This window comes from Dipodomys spectabilis, unplaced genomic scaffold (assembly GCF_019054845.1).
Source record: "Dipodomys spectabilis isolate Male_0828 unplaced genomic scaffold, ASM1905484v1 ptg000069l, whole genome shotgun sequence".
Taxonomy (NCBI): Eukaryota; Metazoa; Chordata; class Mammalia; order Rodentia; family Heteromyidae; genus Dipodomys; species Dipodomys spectabilis.
Genome location: NW_024870746.1, coordinates 9,717,770 through 9,741,788, shown reverse-complemented (window position 1 = coordinate 9,741,788; position 24,019 = coordinate 9,717,770). Strand labels below are relative to the sequence as shown.

Here is a 24,019-nt window from a genome sequence, read left to right as displayed (position 1 = left end):
CTGCACCAGGCTGGAGCTCCACCACTTGAGCCACACCTTCACTTCTGGCTTTTTGCTAGTTAGCTGGTTGGAGATAAGAGTTTCACGGGATGGGGCTGGGAAGGTGGCTCAGTGGTAGAGCGCTTGCTTTGCATGCATGAGGCCCTGGGTTCGATTCCTCAGCACCACATAAGCAAAAAGAAAAAAGCCAGAAATGGCGCTGTGGCTCAAGTGGTAGAGGGCTAGCCTTGAGCTGAAGAGCTGAGGGACAGCGCCCAGGCCCAGAGTTCAGGCCCCACGACCGGACCCAAAAAAAAAAAAAAAAAGTCTCACGGTATTTTCTGCCCAGGGATCCTCAGATCTCAGCCTCCTGAGTCGCTAGTGTTCCAGGTGTGAGCAACCAGCCCCTAACTTGTTTCCTTTTTTAATAAACTGGTGTTGGGCTGGGAAGGTGGTTCAAGTGGTAGAGTGCTTGCCTTGCATGCATGAGGCCCTGGGCTCGATTCCTCAGCACCACATAAGCAGAAAAAGCTGCAAGTGGTGCTGTGGACCAAGTGGTGGTAGAGTGCTAGCCTTGAGCTGAAGAGCTGAGGGACAGCGCCCAGGCCCAGAGTTCCGGCCCCACAAAGGACAAAACAAAAAACAAATTGGTGTTTTACTGCTGTCAGATGAAAAACCGGTGACAGTGTCCTTCAAAATCTAGTCAAGTCCAAGCTCTCTCCCATTCTCTGAGGAGGATTTACCCTAATTACCTAACACCAGCCCCTACCCATCCAAGGCTTTTCTTGGAGGGGTAGAGAGGCAGAAGTTTGACTGACTTCAAACTGTTCATTTCCTCCTTGTACCAGGACACTCAGGAAATCAGTTGACCTGACCTGTCCCCTGCATCAATCGCCCAGGGATCTCTAGGCTTTTCAAGCCTCAGGCCTACCTGATGTTTTTTTTTTTTTCCAGTTTTCACCTATCTAGGCTGGGCCCGCCCATCTCCCTTTGAACTCCTTCCCTGCTTAACCTGTGTTACGCTGCATAAAGTATGATACATTGTATCTTTCTACTGGCTTGTGACTCCCCTTGCCTCAGCCTTCCAATTCTCTCCAGTGTCCCCCTGGAGTCTTTGCTACTCACTAAGATGGGTTTTCATACAGGGTTTCACCAGGCTCTTATTTGGGTCCCAACCCATCCTGGAACTTTTTTTGTTGTTGTTTGGGTTCCGTCGTGGGGCCTGAACTCTGGGCCTGGGCGCTGTCCCTCAGCTCTTCAGCTCAAGGCTAGCACTCTACCACTTGAGCCACAGCGCCACTTCCAGCTTTTTTTTTTTTTTTTGCTTTTTGCTTATGTGGTGCTGGGGAATCGAACCCAGGGCCTCAGACATGCAAGGCAAGCGCTCTACCACTGAGCCCCCCATCCTGGAACTTTTGTGCTATTTATATCCCCTCTTTTAGCTTCTGGATCCTTTTCTCAAGTGGTTTTTATAGATACCACACTTTCCCATTAGGCAGTATTAGAGTTTAAATTCAGGACTTGATGCTTGCAAGGCAGATAACTTTATCATTTGGGCCATGCCCCCAACCCCTTTTGGCTGTATTTTGTTTATTGATTAGCTTGTTTATTTTTTTTTTTGGGAGGGGGTCCAGTCGTGGGGTCTGAACTCTGGGCCTGGGCGCTGTCCCTCAGCTCTTCAGCTCAAGGCTAGCGCTCTACCACTTGAGCCACAGTGCCACTTCCGGCTTTTTTCTTTTTGCTTATGTGGTGCTGAGGAATCAAACCCAGAGCCTCAGGCATGCAAGGCAAGCGCTCTACCACTGAGCCACCTTCCCAGCCCCTAGCTTGTTTATTTAAATATATTTATGTACCAGTCTTGCGGCATGAACTCCGGACCTGAGTGCTGCCCTTAAGCGTTTTTGCTCAAGGCTAACACTCTTATCACTTGAGCCACAGCTTTACTTCTGGCATTTTTGCATAATAAATTGGAGATAAGAGTTTACCACTTTCCTGCCTGGACTGGCTTCAAACCCAGATCCTCAGTTCTTAAGACATAACCCATCTGTGCGTGTTTTTGTGTTGTTTGGGGTCATGGGGCTTGAACTCAGGGCCTGGGCATTGACCCTCAGCATTTCCCACTCAAGGCTAGTGCTCTACCACTTTGAACCACAGTTCCACTTCCAGTTTTCTGGTGGTCAATTGGAGAGAAGAGTCTCACAGACTTTCCTGCCTGGGCTGGCTTTGAACCGCTATCCTCAGATCTGAGCCTCCTGAGTAGCATGACAGGCATGGGGCACTGGCAATGGGCTCTGTGGCTGGTTTTGTTTGTTTTCTGTCCTGGGGTTTGAATTCAGGACCTCCTGCTTGCTAGGCTGGCACTCCACCACCTGAGCCACACTTCTAGCTCAGCTTCCGTCATTTTTTTTTTTTTTTGTCAGTTGTGGGGCTTGAACTCTGGGCCTGGGCGCTGTCCCTCAGCTCTTCAGCTCAAGGCGAGCGCTCTACCACTTGAGCTACAGCACCACTTCCGGTTTTCTGGTGGTTTATTGGAGATCGGAGTCTCACAGTCTCTTCTGCCCAGGCTGGCTTTGAACCGCGATCCTCAGATCTCAGCCTCCTGAGTAGCTAGGATTACAGGCGTGAGCCACCAGCGCCCGGCTGCTTCCGTCATTTTTTGAGTAGGGTCTTGCTTCTTGCTGGGAGAGGGCAAGCTGGACAAATATCTTACTATTTATACTGTTTGCATAGTTAAGCTGACAGGAGTACACCATTGCTTGCAGCTCTGCAATTTTGCCCTGGTTATCCTCAAAACTATGATCCTCCTGATCTTAAGTCTCCTAAGTAGCTAAGATTACAGGCATGAGCCACTGTACCTGTCTAGAAATAGCTTTTGTGGGTTTTTTGTTTAATGCTTGCTCAGTAGACACTCTACTTCCAGTTCCAAAATGTTTAAATACTTACTTGCAAAGACCGAAGACTGATGAACTTTTTTAATTAGAGCAGTGAGGAGATGGGGGCAGGAGGATAATGAAGGCCTGAGAATTAAAAACAATGTACCCCTCCCCCAGGAGACAATGGATGAAGTGGATAGAGAAGGGAAAACTGGACCTTAGCCAGCATTAGGACCATGTTATTCCTGCACTGTCTTGGCTAGACCAGGAGATTCTGATCACCATCTCCCCTCCCCAAGACTGGCATGCCCATGCCCATAGTGCCTCACGTACAGCCTGCCTTGTAGTGACTCACTTCCTTCTGTATGGCTGATGAGGTGTCCCAAGGCAGAGGACAAGCCCTAAGGACCAGAGTTTAGGTAGCTGAGTAAGCTCCTGGGCCAGGCCAACACAGGGACCTCAGTTCTGAAAGGTGGGCCTTATATATAACACAGAAACTGTTTGGGCAAGGAGGAGAAGTTTCCTAACAAGGTAACATAGGACAGAACTCTGTATATTCTGACATCATGTAATGCAAAAATATGGGTAGAAAAGCAACATGGGGATTAAGGGTATACAGGTTTTCATGATTCAACTAACAGTTGCATATTCCACTAAGAGGGACTGTAAACCAGCCGTGTCCTCAAGGGGTGAGATATCATCAAGAAGGAATTGGGAAACCTGGGTTCTATTCTGGCAACATGGCCTTGGGAAATCACAAGCCTTCCTTGAATCAGTAATTAAGGAGAGGAGATTAGATAATCTCTTAGATATGAGATTTCAAACCAAGCTTGAAATCCTCTAATTTAGAGCGTGGGGTGGAAGGTGAATCAGAAAGCCTCATTCTGCTCCTGGTATTAAGCAAAACAAAACCCACAAGCAAAAGGAGTGATGTGGGGATGTGGCTTAGTGGTACAGTGCTTGCCTAGCATGCATGAAACCTTAGGTTCAATTCCTCAGTTCCACATAAACAGAAAGTGGCACTGTGGCTCAAGTGGTGGAGTGCTAGTCTTGAGCAAAAAGAATCTCAGGAACAGTGCCCTGAGTTCAAGTTCAAGTTCCCCAGAACTAGAAAATAAAAATAAAGGGCTGGGAAGGTGGCTCAGTGGTAGAGCGCTTGCCTTGAGCTGAAGAGCTGAGGGACAGCGCCCAGGCCCAGAGTTCAGACCCCATGACCGAAAAAAAGAAAAGAAAAAGAAAGTAAATAAAGGGAATGAGTTTCCGTCCTAGTATCAGCAGAGCCACTAAAATTGCATCACACACACACAAACACACACCTCCTGCTCCTCAGCCACAACACTTCACTTCTGCCACGTGATTGGGCTTCTGTGTACCTTCTCCAGATTTCAGAGTGTAGTTTGCTGGGGTTTTTGTTTGTTGTTGTTTGTGTCAGTCCTGTGGGCTGGAAGTCAGGGCCCTGGCCCAGTCTCTGAGCTCTTTTGCTCAAGGCTTAGCACTCTACCACTTGAACTTCAGCACCACTTCTGGTTTTCTTGAGGTTAATTGGAGAAAAGGGTCTCATAGACTTTCCTGCCCTGGCTAGCTTCGACTTATGATCCTCAGATCTCAGCCTCCTGAGTAGCTAGGATTATAGGTATGGCCCACCAGCACCAAGCTGTAGCTTGCAGTTTTGCCAGGAGTTGCTTAGAAAGGTTTGGACTGGGCAACCAGGTACCCTTACCCTTCCTTCTTTTTCTCCCAAGCCTGTTGGGCATGTACAGCTAGAAGAGATTCTGAAGATATCCTGCCCATGTAATTGTAACCCCTCTGTACAGTATGTTCTCAAATAAAATAAAATTAAATTAAAAAAAAAAAAGAGATTTTGAAGAGTTCCAAAACCCAGGGCATGGAGACTATGGCTGTATTGTGGTCAGCCAGCGTCACTGCAGTCTTTGCATGTATCCAGAGGTCTGCCTCATGTGGATGCGGTAAGTAGAAATCTACCTGAAGCTCTTCTGACTCTATCTACCCACCAGGGCCATGTCCTTAGGAGTCCGCACTTCTCAACAAGTTGGCAGAAAGAGCCCTTTCATATCTGGGGGAGGAGCCAGAGATCTCAGGCAGCTTGTAGTACAGGACTCCATACTCTTGGTGGTTGGTGGTGTCCTCTTGTGGCCATATTAGGGGATTGCAAAGAGGAAGTTGCAGAAGAGGGCTAAGGTAAGACATGTAGTAGGACAAGTAGTGGTAAACTATCATTATAAAATAATGTTGTAACAATACTTATTGTTATATATTAGTCAACATTTTGACACCCGTACTTAATACTCTGTACCTAGAACTTTTCTTAAGTGTATTTGGGTGGGGAAGGAGATGCTGAGGATAGAGTCCAGGACCTCACCCATGCTAGGTAGACAATTAACCGCTCTGTCACTGAGCTTCCTGCCTACCTACCCATGTGTACTTAGTTAATTGTCACAACAATCCAGAATGTAAACACTACTATGTTTTGTTTACTATTTTTATTAGTATACATTACGGGCACACAAGGGGTTCATTTTAATAATTCCATAGATACTATGTGCTTTGAGTAAGTTCACCCTCTCTTTTTCAAACAGTGTTTGGTGGACTTCCTTGTATATTTGTGTGTGTGTGTGTGTGTGTGTGTGTGTGTGTGTGTGTGTAATGTACTTATGCCCTCTTTACCCCCTAGAACTATCTCCTTTCTACCTTTCCTCTGATCACCCCTAAGCAGTCCCCCATTTATACTAATGTCACATTATTATTATTATCACCATCATTGTCATTTTAGGTCTAGAGTGAAAACATGTGATACTTGGCTTTTTTTTTTTTTTTTTTTGTCAGTCATGGGGCTTGAACTCTGGGCTTGGGCGCTGTCCCTGTGCTCTTCAGCTCAAGGCCAGCGCTCTGCCGCTTGAGCCACAGCACCACTTTCTGTTTTCTGGTGGTTTTACGGGAGATAAGAGTCTCACAGACTTTTCTGCCCAGGCTGGCTTTGATCCGAGATCCTCATATCTCAGCCTCCTGAGTAGCTAGGATTACAGGCGTGAGCCACCGACGTCCAGCTATACTCCGCCTTTTTAGTTTGACTTATTTCACTCACCAGAATGATCTCCAGTGCCATCCATTTTCCTGAAAATGTCATAGTTTTGTTCTTTTTTTTTTTTTGGTCGTGGGGCTTGAACTCTGGGCCTGGGCACTATTCCTCAGCTCTTCAGCTCAAGGCTAGCACTCTACCACTTGAGCCACAGTGCCACTTCCAGTTTTCTGGTGGTTTATTGGAGATAAGAATCTCATGGGGGCTGGGAAGGTGGCTCAGTGGTAGAGCACTTGCCTTGTATGCCTGAGGCCCTGGGTTCGATTCCTCAGCACCACATAAGCAAAAAAGAAAAAAAGCCGGAAGTGGTGCTGTGGCTCAAGCACTAGCCTTGAGCTGAAGAGCTGAGGGACAGCGCCCAGGCCCAGAGTTCAGGCCCCATGACCGGACCCAAAAAAAAAAAATCAAAAAAAAAAAAAAAAAGAATCTCATGGCCTCCGGGTTCCGGTGGCTCATAGCTACTCAGGAGGCTGAGATCTGAGGATCTTGGTTCAAAGCCAGCCCCGGGCAGGAAACTCTGTGAAACTCTTATATCCAATAAACCACCAGAAAACCTGGAGTGGCGCTGTAGCTGAAGTGATAGAGCGCTATCCTTGAGCTGAAGAGCTGAGGGACAGCGCCCAGGCCCAGAGTTCAAGGTCCACGACTGACAAAAGAAAAAAAAAAGAATCTCATGGCCTTTCCTGCGCAGGCTGCTTTGAACTTCGATCCTCAGATCTCAGCCTCCTGAGTAGCAAGGATTACAGTCATGAGCCACCAGCACCCGGCCTAGTTTTGTTCTTGTTTATGTCTGAGTAACGCTCTATGGAACACTCTATATATACCACATTTTCTTTAATTCATTACAGGTCAGTAAGCACGTAGGCTGATTCCACAGCTTGGCTCCTGTGACTAGTGCTATGTACTATGTCTGTTTTGAAGATGAGAAACTGAGCACAGAAAGGCTAAGGTTCTTACCCAGCAACACACAGAGATCAGAACTCTGACTTGCCAAGTTTGGCTCCAGCACTTCTGCTTCTGGCCACCATGCTAAGACTCAGTCCCGCTTTCCATGTTGCCAGGTAAAACACAGGACACCCAGCTAACACCAGGTAAACATAAGGCAGAAATCTATTACATGAAATATTTGAGTCACACCGACAATCATTCATTGTTTATCTGAAATTCTAATTTAACTGGGTGTCCTGTATTTTTGTTTGCTCACCCTAACACCTCTCATTTACAAGGTAGTTTTGTCTGCCACATGCTATTACACACATTATCTCATTTATTCCTCCCAGGAAACCTGTCCTCAGATGCCCGGGCATATCTCCCAAGCTCAGTCTCTTCCCCAATAGCCATTTAGCGGGCTCCAATGACTTAAGTGGATAGAACCTTACAATTGGCAGAGCCTGGGCTTGAACCCATGCCTGCGGGCTCCAGGTTTACCATTTTAATACAAAAGAAAAATGAAAAGTAACTAGTTACCTTGGAAATCTTTCTTAGTGGTGTTTCCCCAGGCTGGGATGTTCTTGTGAGGTGACTGTGGAAGCATTGTAAATCCCTCTTTTAGGGATACAGGAAAACCGGGAGCAGCCTCCTGGTCTGGGCAATTAGCAGAGGCGTGAAGACAAGTAATGCCAGTTCCATGCCAGGCAAGAAGGAGAATGCCTTGAACCCCTAGAGGGTTGAGGCTGGAGCCACCGCTCAGGCCTCCTGAGACTCCACAAGACTTTCACCTGCTGCTCTGTGCTGCTCTGTGCCCTGAGCCGCCTTGAGCACAGGTGCTGAGCTTGCGTCACCAGCAGTAGAAACATCTAGAGAGCCCCAGCAGCCAAAAGGCAACTGGAAGAATCTAAAAAAACCAGGGCCCAGGGAGCTTTATCCTTCTTTATCCATGGCCTTTGGAAGCAGGATGCTCCCACGAGCATGCAGGAAACACCCTGCACATTTTTCTCTCCTGACTCTGCCCATCCCACCCCTGATTACCTAGGCCCTTCCTTCTTCACAGATATAAACAGTCCCCTGTCTTCCCCACCCAGGCTGGCTGGCTTTCATAAGGCAGTCATCAAGGAAGTTTCTAGGCTGGGACCCCCCTGTGGGGTGCAGGCTGGGGTGCCCTACTGGTATGTGCCCTAACTGGTTTTTCTCTATCAATCTTGAAATCGGCCCTGAGCTTGTCTGACCTGCCCCCCAGGGAGCTGGAGCCAGAGGCAGAGCTGGGTCAGAAGCTGGACTTCAGGCTTCTGAGGTCCCACCTGGCCCCACAGGGAAACCAATGCACAAAGCCTCCTGTGTCCGGCTGAGCTGCCCAGAGTCAGGCTGAGTTCACTTGCGTGGGTTAAGGCCCAGTTCCTGGGAGGAGAGATGCTAGGCAGAGAGGTGTTTGTATGTGCACCGGGTACTGCCTGGTCCTCTCCCACAGCTGGGAGGGGCCAACGCCTAAAACAGCAGCTGGGTTGGTCTACAAGAGAGGTCATCTGACCAGCTGCTCAGCTGAGACTGCCCACGCCCCCTTCTTCTACCAGACTAGACACCAGCTGGTGCCCACACAGGCAAGCCACTAGGCCACCACCATACCTACCTCTAGCTCCATTGGGTAAGTGCTGGCCCTCAGGTGTGGGAAGGGGCTTGTGGATGATTTGGAGAGGGGGAAATGTTTTCCTTCCCCAGATTGAGAAGCTCTGCTGTCTTGTTCAGGGACCCATGTCTCCACAAGGACACATCTATCAGCTCAGAGATTGCACCTGCTGACCTGAAGACCCCAGCCTGAGATTCCTAGGGAGAAAGGCAGACAAGCAGGTAGGCAACTTGGTAGCCAGGGGTTGGGGGCTTACCTGTGGGAGGGAGGCACGCGTAGGAGCTGTCTCCTCTCCCATGTGCTGAATTGAGCCACATCCCCTGAACTCCCCTGCACTGCCCTGGGACCTGGAAGGACTTAGACCTCAGAAGGAAGCACCGCCTCTGGCTAAGGACTGAAAAGTCTTGGGTCCAAGTCTGTCTGGTCAGTGCTTGCTGCCTAAGGAGGGGGACAGGTGGGGAAAGTGGGAAGTTCCCTCTTACCCTCCCCCCACCCCTGGAGTCTACATGAGGAGGGCAGTCATGGTAGCCCCAAGGAGGAGATTCACCTCAACTCATCCCCGTTTCCTTCCTTCCTTAGGGAGGCCGGTTGTACAATGTCTGTGAGCAGTGACAGTATGGGACACTCCGTGACACGAGAGATACTCAGCTACCTGGGCCTTGCCAACAAGGTAGAGACTGCTGGAATTTTAGGAATTTATCTATCTAAATAATATTTATGGGGTCCCAGGGCTTTATGTGTGTCAGGCAAGAGCTCTACCCGTGAGATAAACGCTCCAGACCCACGACCTTGTACTCGCTAGGCAGGTGCTCTACCCTTGAGCCAGGCTCCTCGGCCCAGGATTTTTCCTTTCTTTCTTCCTTCCTTGTCTGCCTGCCTGCCTGCCTGCCTCCCTCCCTCCCTCCCTCCCTTTCTTCCTTCCTTCCTTCCATCTCTTGTCTCTTTTGCCAGTGCAGTGGCGGTGGGGGGGGGGGAGGGGGAGAGAGGTAAGGGGCACTTTTTTTTTTGGTTCGTCATAGGGCTTGAACTCTGGGCTTGGGCGCTGTCCCTCAGCTCTTCAGCTGAAGGCAAGCGCTCTACCACTTGAGCCACGGTGCCACTTGCAGTTTTCTGAGTGGTTTATTGGAGATAGTCTCAGGGACTTTTCCTGCTTAGGATGGCTTTGAACTGTGATCCTCAGATCTCAGCCTCCTGAGTAGTTAGGATTACAGGTGTGAGCCACTGGCACCCGTCCATAAGGGACACTTTTTTTTTTGGTTGGTCATGGGGTTTGGGTACTGTCCCTCAGCTCTTCAGCTCAAGGCTAGTGCTCTACCACTTGAACCACAGTGCCACTTCCGGTTTTCTAGTGGTTTTTATTGAAGATAAGAGTCTCACGGACTTTCCTGCCCAGGCTGGCTTCGAACTGCGATCCTCAGATCTCAGCCTCCTGTGAGACTCTTTTTTTTTTTTTAATTAATTAATTTTTTGGGTCCGGTTGTGGGGCCTGAACTCTAGGCCTGGGTTCTGTCCCTCAGCTCTTCAGCTCAAAGCTAGTGCTCTACTACTTGAGCCACAGCGCCACTTCTGGCTTTTTTTTTTCTTCTGCTTATGTGGTGCTGAGGAATCAAACTCAGGGCCTCATGCATACAAGGCAAGCGCTCTACCACTGAGCCACCTTCCCAGCCCTTCTCAGCCTCCTGAGTAGCTAGGATTATAAGCGTGAGCCACCAGCACCTGGCAGTAAGGGACACTTTTAACTCAAGGCCTTGAACTTGGTCTACTACTTCAGCCATGCCAGCCAGCTTTTTGCTGGTTAATTTTTTTTAACTCAGGGCCTTGAACTTGGTCTACTACTTCAGCCATGCCAGCCAGCTTTTTGCTGGTTAATTTTAGAGATAGTTTCATGGACTTTTCTGTCCAGGCTTTGAACTCTGATCCTCCAGATCTCAGCATCCTGTGTAGCTAGAATTGCAGGTGTGAACCACCATCACCAGACTCCAGGATTGTTTTTAATGTGCTAACTCAGGGGCTGTGAGTGGAGAACCTTCCTGAGGTTGTGCCAAGGTGGAGCCGTTGGGGAATACTCCCTCTTAATTGTGTTGTGTTCTTACAGACTGCCGCTTGGGGAACCCTGGGTACTCTCAGGACCTTCTTAAGCTTCAGTGTGGATAAGGATGTGCAGAGGCTGCTGAAGGCCATTACGGGCCAAGGTGAGCCCTCTTCTTCTACAATTAGGAATGACCTTTTACAAGCTAATCTATAGACCTAAGAGGAGCCAGAAAGTTAAAATTGCTAGTTGCATGGGAGTGTGTGTGTATGTGTGTGTCTGCGCACATGCATTCATGTGTGTGCGCATGTACACTTATGCTGGCCCTAGAGTGTGAACTCAGGGCCTAAGCACTGTCCCTGAGCTTTAGTGCTCAAGGCTAGCATTCTACCATTTGAGCCATAGCTCCACTTCTGGTTTTTGGATGGTTAATTGTAGATAAGAGTTTGGACTTTCCTGCCTGGGCTGGCTTTGCAGGTTGATCCTCAGATCTCAGCCTTCTGAGTTGCTAGGATTACAGGCGTGAGCCACTGGTGCCACATTTAGGATGGCTCATTCTCAGAAGTGTTTGTCAAATGCCTTAATTTCTCCATGTCAAGTGCGGTGGCAGAGTGTCATACCCACGCTGACAGGAGGGAGGCCGGCTTATTGCTTCCATTTTACAGATGAGGAAATTAGGATTAAGGAAGATGAAGAGGTTTGCTTGAAGTGACATCGCTCATAAAAGCACCACAGATTCTGATCCAAGTTACAAAAAAAAAAAAAAAAGCTGGGAGCTGATGGCTCACGCCTGTAATCCTAGCTACTCAAGAGGCTGAGATCTGAGGATGGCAGTTCAAAGCCAGCCTGGGCAGGAAAGTCCATGAAACTCATCTCCAATAAACCACTAGAAAACCAGAAGTGGTGCTGTGGCTCAAGTGGTAGAGCGCTCGCCTTGAGTTGAAGAGCTGAGGGACATTTCCCGGGCCCAGAGTTCAAGCCCACGACTGACCAAAAACAAACAAACAAACATTCTTTTTATTCCTTTTAAAAAAATTTTTTTAGCCAGTCCTGGGGCTTGAACTCAGGACCTGGGCACTATCCCTGAGCCTCTCTGTGCTCAAGGTTAGCACTCTGCCACTTGGGCCACAGTGCCACTTCTGGCTTTTTCTGTTTATGTGGTACTGAGCAATTGAACTCAGGGCTTCATGCATGCTAGGCAAGCACTCCACCACTAAGCCACATTCCCAGCCCCTTCCTTTTTTTTTTTTTTTTTTTGTCCGTCGTGGGGCTTGATCTCTGGGCCTGGGCACTATCCCTCAGCTCTTCAGCTCAAGGTGAGCACTCTACCACTTGAGCCACAGCACCACTTTTGGTTTTCTGGTGGCTTACTGGAGATGAGTTTCATGGACTTTCCTGCCTAGGATGGCTTTGAACTGTGATCCTCAGATCTCAGCCTCCTGAGTAGCTAGGATTATAGGTGTGAGCCACCGGTGTCCCGGAACTTTTTTTTTTTTTTTAATCATCACACCAGATTACTGTGGTTTGAATTTGGGTCAGGTTTCCATGCCATTTTGGCAATTTGTTTGCATTTTCCTTTTTTTTTTTTTGTTGGTCGTGGGGCTTGAACTCTGGGCCTGGGCGCTGTCCCTCAGCTCTTCAGCTCAAGGGGAGCGCTCTACCACTTGAGCTACAGCGCCACTTCCGGTTTTCTGGTGGTTTATTGGAGATAGGAGTCTCATGGTCTTTCCTGCCCGGGCTGGCTTTGAACCGCGATCCTCAGATCTCAGCCTCCTGAGTAGCTAGGATTACAGGCGTGAGCCACCAGCGCCGGGCTTAATTGCATTTTCTTTTGAGAGCCAATGGAAGTAGGGGTAAAGTCACCCTGACTTCTTCCCTTCCCAGGCCTTTTTAGGCCTTGTTCTCTGCTCTGGGGTGTAGGGGATCCCACCCCTGCAGAGCCCCCGGTGATAGCCTGGCCCTCCCCTCGGTCCAGGTGTGGACCATGGCGCCATTATTGATGTCCTAACAAATCGGAGCAGAGAGCAAAGACAGCTCATTTCTCGAGCCTTCCAGGAACGAACCCAACAGGTGAGACCACTCACTCTGGCCTCCCAGAAACAGAGGACTAGAGTGAGGACCTGTGGGGGGATTTGGGGTGCAGCAGCAACTGCTGCCAAAGCTAGCCCCTGCATTCTGGCTAAACGGGAAGCTGATGCTTGAAATAAAATGAAAACTAGCCAGATCTCCCCCCCCCCCCCCCCACACACACACACTTCTGGAGCTCTCCTCCTGAACCCCGCTGCCTCTGCCATGGGGGCATTTATTTCAGGACCTGCTGAAGTCACTGCAGGCCGCGCTCTCGGGCAACCTGGAGAGGATCGTGGTGGCTCTGCTGCAGCCCCCAGCCCAATTTGATGCCCAGGAATTGAGGACAGCCTTGAAGGTAGCAGGAGAGGACATTGGCTGAGGTGTCCAAGGATCGAGGACACCACTGAGGGAAGGAGAGGGCCAACTCCTTGGGCTTTGCCCACTCCAGAGGGTGGACTTAGTGCCTATCCTCCTAACCACCCCGAGTGACTCAGGGTAGACAGTAGCCCGTGTCTGCTCTCTGCCTTTCCATCTGCCATCTTGCTGTGCTATTGACCTGGTCCAATCTCAGATCAGCCTCCTCATTTCTTATAGGCCTCAGGTTCTGCTGAGGATGTAGCCATGGAAATTCTTGCCACCCGAGCTCCAGCCAGGCTGCAGGAGTGCCTGGCAGTCTACAAACACAGTAAGAATTCAAGAGGGGGTCACAAGAGAGGGAGAGGGGTCCACAGGACAGTCCATTCCTCTCCAGTACTCCCTTCAGCTGAGCCATCTGAGAACCCAGATGACCAAGTTCCATTCCCTCAGGCTCTCTCCCCTGCCAGTGCCTCAGTTTTCCCAGAGGAAACAACCAGATGTTGTCATTAAAGACAAAGAAACAAAGATAAACTATCCTAGTCTGAGACTTCAGGGCAGATTGGAAAAGTAATAACACCTTTAGACTCCCGAACAGTTTCAAAGGGACTCCTGTCACCCCCTAGCCCCAGGGGTCAACCTTATGCCTCCCTGAAGCCTGGAGGTAAGGTGGGACCTTTAAGTCTTGGATGTCACCTTTCAGGCCCAAGAAGCTGGCCCTGCCCGGTTGCCACAGACAGGCCTTACCCTCTAATTTGTAACTAGCTTTTTTCCTCTTTTTTTTTTTTTTTGATGCTGGTACTGTTCCTGCTCCAGCCTCCTGAGTAGCTAGGATGGCAGATGTGAGCCACAGCTGCTGGGTCCCATCTCTTCTTACCATTTTACTCCTTTATCTTGCTTTCACCAATCTTGGCCATTGTTTTTCCTTCCTTCCTTCCTTCCTTCCTTCCTTCTTTCCTTCCCTCCTTCCTTCCCTCCTTCTTCCTCCTCTTTCTCTTCATGGTGCTGAGGATAGAACTCAGGATCTTAGCATGTGCCAGACAAGTATTCTGGCACTGAGCTATACCCCCAGCTCATGCTTTCCTCGTTTTCCTTCAGTTTCTCCTTTTCTTGTTCTTCTGCACTGTGTCTTATCTCCATCACTGGGAATCAGATGGAGGGCTAGGCCCTAGCCATCTGGCTTCACGGGATCCATTTCCCCAGCTGGACACCACTGCAATGATGGAAGAGAAGGAATGAGGCCACGCCCACCTCACAGCTTTGGGGTGCTTTTTGAGTGGTCACACTGGCACTTGTGTCTGACATCCTGGGAATGAACAGCCATTAGGTGGAAACAGTGGGAAACAACCAGTGGAAATAGCCAGGATGGCAGGACACAGTGGGTCAGACATGCAACCCGTCCCGGGGAACTCTACTCTCTCTATTCTGAGGGGAGGGAGAAATCAGGAGGGATCAGAGAGCGCCTGTCCCCACTCCAGATTTCCAGGTGGAGGTTGAGGCGGACATCAAGCGTAACACCTGTGGCATGTTGCGGGACCTGCTCCTGGCCCTGGCCAAGGTGAGGACCGGCTTGAAAAGGAAGGGAGTTTCACACCTCCGATCTGGGGCTGGGCGAGAGAGCAGGGTGCCCGGCTGGCAGGTGATGGACAAGCAAAGGCTTTAGGGAGGCCAGGGTCTGGTTTGTTCATCTGGAGATGAAAAGTAAGAGCTGTCTCTCACAAAGTCTTCCTAAGAACAGTGTCTCCTTGCAGGGAGGCCGGGAGAGCTACTCAGGAATCATTGACTACAATCTGGCAGAACAGGACGTTCAGGTGAGCCAGGGGCTTGGGAGATTGTGCACAGCGCCTCTCCACCGTTGCATCTTTGGGCCTAGAACCATGTGCCTGCCTGCCCTCTCCACTCGTTTCTGCTGCAGGAGGTGTGCCCCTCCCCCTCCCCCTTCCCCTCTGCTGCTGACACACTCCTCAGGAGGACTCTGGGGTCAAGGAAGCTTCCCTAGATCTTGTCTTAGGGATTGGAAATTATTTAATTCCTCAGAACAAGGATTTTTCCCAAATCAAGGGATAGAATTGCAAATATAGGGCCTCTCTCCAACCTGTTTCTCTCAACAAACGATGCCAAGCATCGTTTGGCTCATACCTGTAATCCTACTCAGGAGGCTGAGATCTGAAAATCATGGTTTGAAGCCAGCCCCGGTAGGAAAGTCTATGAGACCCTTATCTCTAATTAACCAGCAAAAAGCTGGAAGTAGAGCTGTGGCTCAAGTGGTAGAGCTCTAGCCTTGAGAAAATAAGAAACAGACAAACAACTCAGGGACAGCACACAGTCCTGGAGATCAAACTGGCACCAAAACAAACTTACCACTGTGTTGAAAATAAACTATACAACTTGTGAATGGGTCTAAGAGGGAAAAACTGGGAGAGAGCAAGAGAAGAGGTGACATTGTACCAAAAGAAACATACTCAGGGGCTGGGAATGTGGCTTAGCAGTAGAGTCCTTGTCTCAAATGGGTGAAGCCCTGGGTTTGATTCCTCAGTACCACATACACAGAAAAGGCCACAGGGACAGTGAGCAGGCCCTTAGTTCAAGCCCCAGGACTGGCAAAAATACAAAAAAAAAACAAACCCTACTCATTACCTACTTATATAACAGTAACGCCTCTGTACATCAACTTGATTGATTGATGATTGATTGATTGATTGTCATAGGGCTTGAACTCAGGGCTTGGACCCTGTCTCTGAGCTCTTTTGCTCAAGGCTAGCACTTTACCACTTTGAGCCACAGCTCCACTTCCAGTTTTCTGGTGATTTATTGGAGATGAGAGTCTTATGAATATTCTTACCTGGGCTGGCTTCAAACTGCAGTGCTCAGATCTTAGCTTCCTGAGTAGCTAGGATTATGGGCATAAGTGATCAGCACCAAGCTACATCACCTTAATAATAATAAAAAATTAAAATCGAATTTAAAAAAACTGAAAGGTGAAAAAAAATCACCCTTTCACTCCCAATCCTCTTCCATCATGCTGGAACAGCGGCACCCCAAGGGAAAGATCCCGCTTCACTTCAAGCTGATTCCCTCCTCTCTCCCCAGGCACTACAGCGGTCTGCAAAGCCCAGCACAGAAGACCCATGGATCCTAATCTTCACCCAGCGCAATCCTGAACACCTTGTTCGAGGTACACACAGCCTTCTTGAACGCTCCCTTCCCCCCAACCCCAGCTTTCTCTAACGATGAGTTAGGCTGAGGAGGATGAGGGAGGGATGGGATCATCTTTCTCTGTGATAATTAATTCTCCTTCCCTTCAATTGGTTTTCCTCACCTCACAAGTGTTTGATCAGTACCAGCGGTGCACTGGGCAAGAGGTGGAGGAAGCAATCAGGAAGCATTTCCACGAAGATGCCCAGGCGGCCCTGCTCAGCCTAGGTAGGGATCTGCTGTGGATGTGTGGGGCAGGGTTCTCTGCTGGGATGGGGAGCTGGGGCTCCCGACAGTGGTCCTCCATCCTTCCCTCTTTGCTTCTAGCCTCCGTGATCAGGAACACTCCACTGTACTTTGCAGACAAACTTCAGTTAGCCCTGCAGGTGAGAGGTATACTCCTTTTCCCTCCCATGGGAAGAGATTTTTCCAGGTTGTTTAGAACATTTTTGCATGTGTGTGTGTGTGTGTGTGAGAGAGAGAGAGAGAGAGAGAGAGAGAGAGAGAGAGAGAGAGAGAGAAAGAAAGAAAGCCTGGCCACTGTCCCTTAGCTTTTTGTTCTGTTCAAGTCGAATGTTGGGGGCTGGGAATGTGGCTCAGTGGTAGAGTGCTTGCCTAGCATACATGAAGCCCTAAGTTCAATTCCTCGGAACCACATAAACAGAAAAAGTTGGAGTGGCACTGTGGCTCAAGTGGCAGAACATTAGCCTTGAGTACAGAGAGGCTCAGGGACAGTGCCCAGGCCATGAGTTCAAGCCCCAGGACTGGTAAAAACAAAAAACAAACACAATAAAAAGATCAAATGCTAGGCGCCAGTGGCTCACACCTATAATCCTATCTACTGAAGAGGCTGAGATCTGATGATCACGGTTCAAAGCCAGCCCACGCAGGAAAGTCCATGAGACTCATATCTCCAATTAACCAACAGAAAACCAGAAGTGTTGCTGTGGCTCAAGTGGTAGAGCACGCACTTTGAGCTGAAGAGCTGAGGAACAGCTCTGAGGCCCAGAGTTCAAGCCCCATAACACAACCAGCAAAAAAAAAAAAATAAATAAAATTGAGTTTGGTGTTGTACCGCTTAAACCACAACTCCACTTCTGGCTTTTTGCTAGTTAATTGGAGCTAAGAGTCTTAGATCTCAGCCTCCTGAGTAGCTAGAGTTACAGACATGATCTACTGGTGCCTGGTTTGGAACAATCTCTTATGCACTTTATAAACCTATTGTAGCTCAAGTGTTGGTATTATGAATGTCTAGGGGATCAAATATAGATATGAATTTGCTTTGAAAGACAGTGCCTTGTCCATCATCAGATGTCAGAGGTCGAGGCAATAAATCTAGCAATAGTGTTAATGGCAAGAACCAATGCTCCTTAGGTGCTCATTGTGTGCCAGGGCCTATCAGTATGTGACATACCTCAATAATCCTCCAAGCCATTCTGCTTTCAGATGAGAAAACTGAGCACAAAGAGGTTAAGTACCTTGTCCAAAGCCACACAGCTAGTAAGCCATAACATACAGTTTCTGCCCTGTGCAAACTCCTATGTCATAAGTGCTTTTAGTACCTAGGGTACCTCTTCTTCAAATGTTACGTTGGAGTCTATATTGGTGTTCTGAAACTGATGACCTTCACTAATCCAGCCATTTTGCCAGGTACTGATGGTTCATGCTGTGTAAACCTAGCTACTCAAGAAGCTGAGACCACCAGGACTGGTAGCTCATGCCTGTAATCCTAGTTACTTAGGAGGCTGAGATCTGAGGATTGTGGCTCAAAGCCAGCCTGGGCAGAAAAGTCCCTATGAGACTTTTTTTAAAAAAATTAATTTTTTACTGTAAAGATACTATACAGGGGGCTGGGAAGGTGGCTCAGTGGTAGAGCGCTTGCCTTGCATGCCTGAGGCCCTGGGTTCGATTCCTCAGCACCACATAAGCAAAAAGAAAAAAGCCGGAAGTGGCACTGTGGCTCAAGTGGTAGAGCGCTAGCCTTGAGCTGAAGAGCTGAGAGACAGCGCCTAAGCCCAGAGTTCAGGCCCCATGACCGGACCCCCCTCCCCCACCAAAAAAAGATACTATACAGAGGGGTTTGAATTATGTGAGTAAGGTAATGAATACATTTCCTACTGAGCATTGTTACCCCTCCTTTGTTCTTCCCCTACCATCCCTTCCCTCCCCATCTCCCCTAGTCTTCCCTCTCTTATCTCAAATTAATCACTCAAAAACAGGAAGTAGAGTTATGGCTCAAAGTGGTAGAACACTAGCCTTGAGCAAAAGAGCTCAGGGACAGTGCCCAGGCCCTGAGTTCAAGCCCCAGTTCCAGCACAAAACAAGCAAACAAAAAAAGAATCCAGTCATTCTGTTGTATGAAGATCTTTGAAGTATAAAATTGTGAACAAGAGGAGAGGATGATCATTTTGGTAGAGGGAATAGCTCTCTGTCTACTGTCTGAGAAGGCGTTGAAGACTATTCCAGTCTGTATAGCACTTGCTCCCTCACCCAGAGATTTCTATCTTCACAGAAGATTACTATACTTGCCCAAGAAAGCTTGGATCATTGTAATGAGTCAACATTGACACTCATTCAAAGAGCTATGGTTATCTGCCTAAATTCCTGTCATAAAAATAACTTTGGGCTGGGAGTGTAGTTCAGGGCCAGAGTACTCTGTAGTACACTCATGTGCGTGCACACATACACATATGCCAGCATTCCATGATTTTTTTTTCCAATCTGGGACTTAAACTCAGGGCCTGGGCACTGTCCCTGAGCTTCTTTTTGCTCAAAGCTAGCATTCTACTACTTGAACCACAGTGCCACTTCTGGCTTTTTCTGTTTATGTGGTAGTGAGAAATCAAATCCAGGGATTCATGCATGCTAGACAAGAATTCTACCACTAAGCCACATTCCCAGCCCCATTAGATAATTTTCGAGACTATTGGGATTATATAGGACCTACATTCTTGAATGTAAATGTCAAGTTTATCGTTCAAGTTAGAAAAAAAATTGGACCATTTTTCTGAATTTCTTTTCTTTTCTTTTCTTTTTTTCTTTTTTGGTCCGTTGGAAGGCTTGAACTCTGGGTTTGGTTGCTGTCCCTGCGCTCTTCAGCTCAAGGTGAGCGCTCTACCACTTGAGCCACAGCACCACTTCCAGTTTTCTGGTGGTTATTGGAGATAAGAGTCTCACGGAGTTTACTGCTCAGGCTGGCTTTGAACCTCGATCCTCAGAGCTCAGCCTCCTGAGTAGCTGGGATTACAGGTGTGAGCCACCAGTGCCCGGCTCTTCCCATTGGTTGTGGGCCTGAACTCTGGGCCTGGGCACTGTCCCAGAGCTCTTCAGCTCAAGGCTAATGCTCTACCACTTGAGCCCAGCACCGCTTCTGGCTTTTTTGCTTATGTGGTGCTGAAGAATTGAACCCAGGGCCTCAGGCATGCAAGGCAAGCGCTCTACCACTGAGCCACCTCCCTAGTTCCCTGAATTTCTTTAAAAGGGAAAAAAAACAAGATCACCGTACTCTTATAGTATTCTTTTCTGAGAGACTTTTCTGAGAGATTGTGAAGAATTTTTGTTTAAAAAAATAACTTCTAGTGAAGGCTAATTTGGAACATGTTTAAATCAATCTGAACTCTTTTTGATGGTACTGAGATTTAAACTGAGGGCTTCATGCTACGGGGCAGGTGCTCTACTGCTCGAGCCATGCCGTCACTCCATCTGAACTCTCAGTGAAGGTTCCCGGTGAAGGCCCTGGGGCACTATGAGATGCCAAGTGTATTTTTAAGTGCTAAGACTAGAATTATGTTTAATATAGCTTTGGTGTAAAGAGTACTTGCACATCGGTGAGAATATTCAGTTAATGAATGGCTCTTGCTTCAGTTCTACACCTTCGTTAGTAGGATAAGATTGGGATAAAGCAGCCAGACGTGCTGGCTCAGGCCTGTACTGCCAGCCCTGGGGAGGGTGAGGCAGGAAGACTGAATTCAAGGCTATCTTGGGCAACGCAGTGAGACTCAGTCTAAAAAAAAAGAATTAGGGAGGAATGGAATGTGCACTGAGGAACAATTGGCAGTCTTTATGACAACTGATGACTCATGAAAGTTAATGAAGTAGCCATGAAGTCCATGATAATTAATTACTCCAGAAGAAATATAGGTTCATGCCTAAATAAGCCTATCTACTCAGGAAGCTGAGATCTGAGGATCATAGTTCAAAGCCAGCTGGAACAAGAAAGTCCATGAGATTCTTTTTTTTTTTTTCCCTTTCTGCTTATGAGGTGCTGAGGAATTGAACCCAGAGCCCCATGTATGCAAGGCAAGCACTCTACCACTGAGCCACCTTACTAGCCACCCCCTTTTTTTGTTGTTGGTCATAGGGCCTGAACTCTGGGCCTGGGCATTGTCCCTCAGCATTTCAGCTCAAGGCTAGCGCTCTACCACTTGAGCCACAGCACCACTTCCAGCTTTTTCTGTGTATGTGGTGCTAAGGAATGGAACCCAGGGCACCTAAGGCAAGCGCTGTACCACTGAGCCACCTTCCCAGCCCCAGTCCATGAGATTCTTATCTCCAATTAAAATATCAAAAAGCCAGAAGTAGAGCTGTGGCTTAAGTAGTACAGTGAGCAATAAAGTTCAGAGTTCAAGTTAGGCCCTGAGTTCAAGCTTTAGAACCTGCACACATTCAAAACAACAACAACAACGAAATACAATGCTTTTGTTTTTGTTTTTCCTGGTTCTAGGGCTTGAACTCAGGGCCTGGGTGCTGTCTTGAACTTCTTTTTGCTCTACCACTTGAGCCACAGTGCTATTTCTAGCTTTTTCTGACTAGTTTATTGGAGATAAGAGTCTCATGGACTTTTTTGCCCAGGTTGGCTTTGAAGGGCAACCTCAGATCTCAGCCTCCTGAGTAGCTAGGATTATAGGTATAAGCCACCACCAGCCAATTCAAACCTTATTCTTTTTTTTAAAAAAATATATAGGGCTGGTAAGGTGGCTTAGTGGTAGAGTGCTTGCCTTGCATGCATGAGGCCCTGGGTTCGATTCCTCAGCACCACATAAGCAAAAAGAAAAAAGCCGGAAGCGGCGCTGTGGCTCAAGTGGTAGAGTGCTAGCCTTGAGATGAAGAGCTGAGGGACAGCGCCCAGGCCCAGAGTTCAGGCCCCACTACCGGACCCGAAAAAAAATGTTTTTTTCTATTATGTTTAAGTTATTACATAAATTTCACAAATTTCATAGTATTGTGAGATAGTAATATTAGTTAAAGTCACAAACACATTCTAACATTCATGGGACAAATTGTCATTATCATGGTCTATAAAGCTTGTGAAGTCTATGAGCTTTGACAATACAGCTATTTCTTCCACATTGGGCGATATGTACATTTCTTCCCTTTTGCTTAGTGTCAGCTGTTCCCTCTATCCCTCTCATTCCCTCCCTCCCATTGCTACCATTGAGTTGCTTAGTTTGTTTCCATCAATGTCCAGCGCAGCTGATGGGTCCCGCTGTTGTATGTTTGCCTGTTTCTCTCTGTTTCTGCGTCTTCCTTCTAGTTACCCTCAGATGTGCGCATATATACCATACATGTGTTCAGCAGCATGGGGTCATTTAGTAATGATATGACCAGATGAGTGGAGGTCCTTTGTTTCTTATCTCTTTTTTTTTTTGCCAGTCATGGGGCCTAAACTCTGGGCCTGGGCGCTGTCCCTCAGCTCTTCAGCTCAAGGCTAGCGCTCTACCACTTGAGCCACAGTGCCACTTCCAGCTTTTTCTGCTTATGTGGTGCTGAGGAATAGAACCCAGGGCCTCATGCATGCAAGGCAAGCGCTCTACCACTGAGCTACCTTCCCAGCCCTGTTTCTTATCTCCTTATGTTTTGGACTTAATATCCACATATCAGGGAGACCATGTGCTGTTTGTCTCTTTGCTCTTGGCTTACCTCACTCAAAATGATTTTTTTCTAGTTCCATCCATTTCAAATGCCATTATTTTGTCCTTTCTAATGGCTGCATAATATTCCATTGTATATAAGTACCACAAATTTTGGATCCATTCATCTGTAGTGTGGCATCTGGGTTGTTTCCATATCTTGGCTATTGTGAACAGTGCTGCAATGAACATGGAGGTACATGTGTCCTTGTATTCTGGCTTCTGTTGCTCAGGGTAGAAGCTTAGGACTGGTATGGCTGGGTTATAGGGGAGGTCTATATTTAGTTTTCCGAGGAACCTCCAGACTGCTTTTCAAAGTCAAACCTTATTCTTTTTTTTTTTTTTTTGGTCAGTCATGCGCCTGAACTCTGGGCCTGGGTGCTGTCCTTCAGCTCTTCAGCTCAAGGCTAGCGCTCTACCAGAGCCACAGCGCCACTTCTGGCCTTTTCTGCTTATGTGGTGCTGAGGAATTGAACCCAGGGCCTCATGTGTGCAAGGCAAGCACTCTACCACTGAGCCACCTTCCCAGCCCTCAAACCTTATTCTTAATGAAAATCTTACTGTCCACCCTAATCTGTTTCTTTCTTTCTCAGGAAACTGAGCCTAACTACCAAGTCCTCATGAGAATCCTTATCTCTCGAAGTGAGACTGACCTCCTAAGCATCCGAGCTGAGTTCAGGAAGAAATTTGGAAAGTCTTTGTATTCTTCTCTCCAGGTAAAACTTGTCTAGTTTGTAGTGTGAAGCCCCAGAGCCTCACTTCCTCACCATCTACCTTCCCTACCCACAGCTGACCATACTCACCATATAAAACATGAACAAGCCACGTGCCGGTCGCTCACGCCTGTAATCCTAGCTACTCAGGAGGCTAAGATCTGAGGATTGTGGTTCAAAGCCAGCCCAGGCAGAAAAGTCCATGAGACTCTTATCTCCAATAAACCACTCAGAAAACTGGAAGTGGGGCTGTAGCTCAAGTGGAAGAGAGCTAGCCTTGAGCTGAAGAGCTGAGGGACAGCGCCCAGGCCCAGAGTTCAGGCCCAAGACCGACCAAAACAAAACAAAACAAACCCCCATGAACATTCAGTGAATTGAGTTCAGGACTACAAGCTCCATGAGCATGCTCCCTCCGAGATGCGCTGGGGACCCCTTGAGGGAGGAGTCGAACTGCTTGGCCCATGGTGGCAAAAAGCTTTCCTTCCTTTTTTTTTTTTTTTTTGGTTGGTCATGGGGTTTGACCTCTGGGCCTGGGTGCTGTCCCTCAGCTCTTCAGCTCAAGGCTAGCGCTCTACCACTTGAGCCACAGCGCCACTTCCGGCTTTTTCGCTTATGTGGTGCTGAGGAATTGAACCCAGGGCCTCATGCATGCAAGGCAAGCGCTTTACCACTGAGCCACCTTCCCAGCCCCTACTTCCCACTTTTTGGGTAATTAATTGAAGAGTCTCACAGAATTTCTTGCCTGGGCTGACTTCAAACCACAATCCTCAGATTTCAGCCTTCTGAGTAGCTAAGATTACAGGAATGAGCCTCCAGCACCTGGCTGGCAGTAGGCTTTCTAACACTTCCTTCCTTGCCGACAGGACACAGTGAAAGGAGACTGCAGGTCAGCCCTACTGGCCTTGTGCAGAGCAGAAGACATCTGACACCTTCCGGCCCATCATCTTCACGTGACATTCAAAGATGAGCAATGCCTATGTTTGGCTGAGCCTGTGGGAGTCTAGCTGGGCCTCCGAATGGAATATTTTCACCCAGTATCACATACTCCATCTTTTCCTTGAAGCTATACATTTCTTTTAAGTCCCTTAAATTCCCTTATCTCAAAACTTTGTCCGTCCCTGAGTCTTTTTCCTCTGTCTTGGGGTGGGGTAATAGGACCTCTTCCATAGTGTTTGCCCCATTCATCCTTCCCCTATTTGGGCCAGTACATATTGCTTGTACTTGATTTCTTTGGCAAACG

The 24,019-nt window shown here is 48.1% G+C and overlaps 1 protein-coding gene across 3 annotated transcripts; it reads left to right on the top strand.

Annotated features, from left to right (window-relative positions):
* The first annotated feature begins 8,183 nt into the window (after nt 1-8,183).
* Anxa9 (annexin A9) lies at nt 8,184-23,928 on the top strand. 3 transcript variants are annotated; one of them, XM_042681959.1, is made up of 14 exons: nt 8,184-8,527; nt 8,629-8,726; nt 9,089-9,179; nt 10,605-10,701; nt 12,514-12,608; nt 12,850-12,963; nt 13,203-13,293; nt 14,441-14,520; nt 14,714-14,773; nt 16,053-16,137; nt 16,290-16,385; nt 16,485-16,543; nt 22,660-22,782; nt 23,643-23,928. In XM_042681959.1, the coding sequence occupies exons 3-14, from the start codon at nt 9,105-9,107 to the stop codon at nt 23,703-23,705; spliced, it is 1,038 nt and encodes a 345-aa protein (XP_042537893.1). In that variant the 5' UTR covers nt 8,184-8,527; nt 8,629-8,726; nt 9,089-9,104; the 3' UTR covers nt 23,706-23,928. The 3 variants fall into 3 exon arrangements, with proteins under 3 accessions (XP_042537893.1, XP_042537891.1, XP_042537894.1); XM_042681957.1 differs by having other exon boundaries at nt 8,629-8,730; XM_042681960.1 differs by lacking the exons at nt 8,184-8,527; nt 8,629-8,726 and adding an exon at nt 8,766-8,932.
* The last annotated feature ends 91 nt before the right edge of the window (nt 23,929-24,019 follow it).

Excerpts from the sequence above, each read along its gene's own strand:
- Anxa9 (XM_042681959.1), top strand. The coding sequence starts at position 9,105 with ATGTCTGTGAGCAGTGACAGTATGGGACACTCCGTGACACGAGAGATA. Across the intron at positions 14,521-14,713 it reads TGCTCCTGGCCCTGGCCAAG|GGAGGCCGGGAGAGCTACTC; the intron begins GTGAGGACCGGC and ends GTCTCCTTGCAG. Across the intron at positions 22,783-23,642 it reads CTTTGTATTCTTCTCTCCAG|GACACAGTGAAAGGAGACTG; the intron begins GTAAAACTTGTC and ends CCTTGCCGACAG.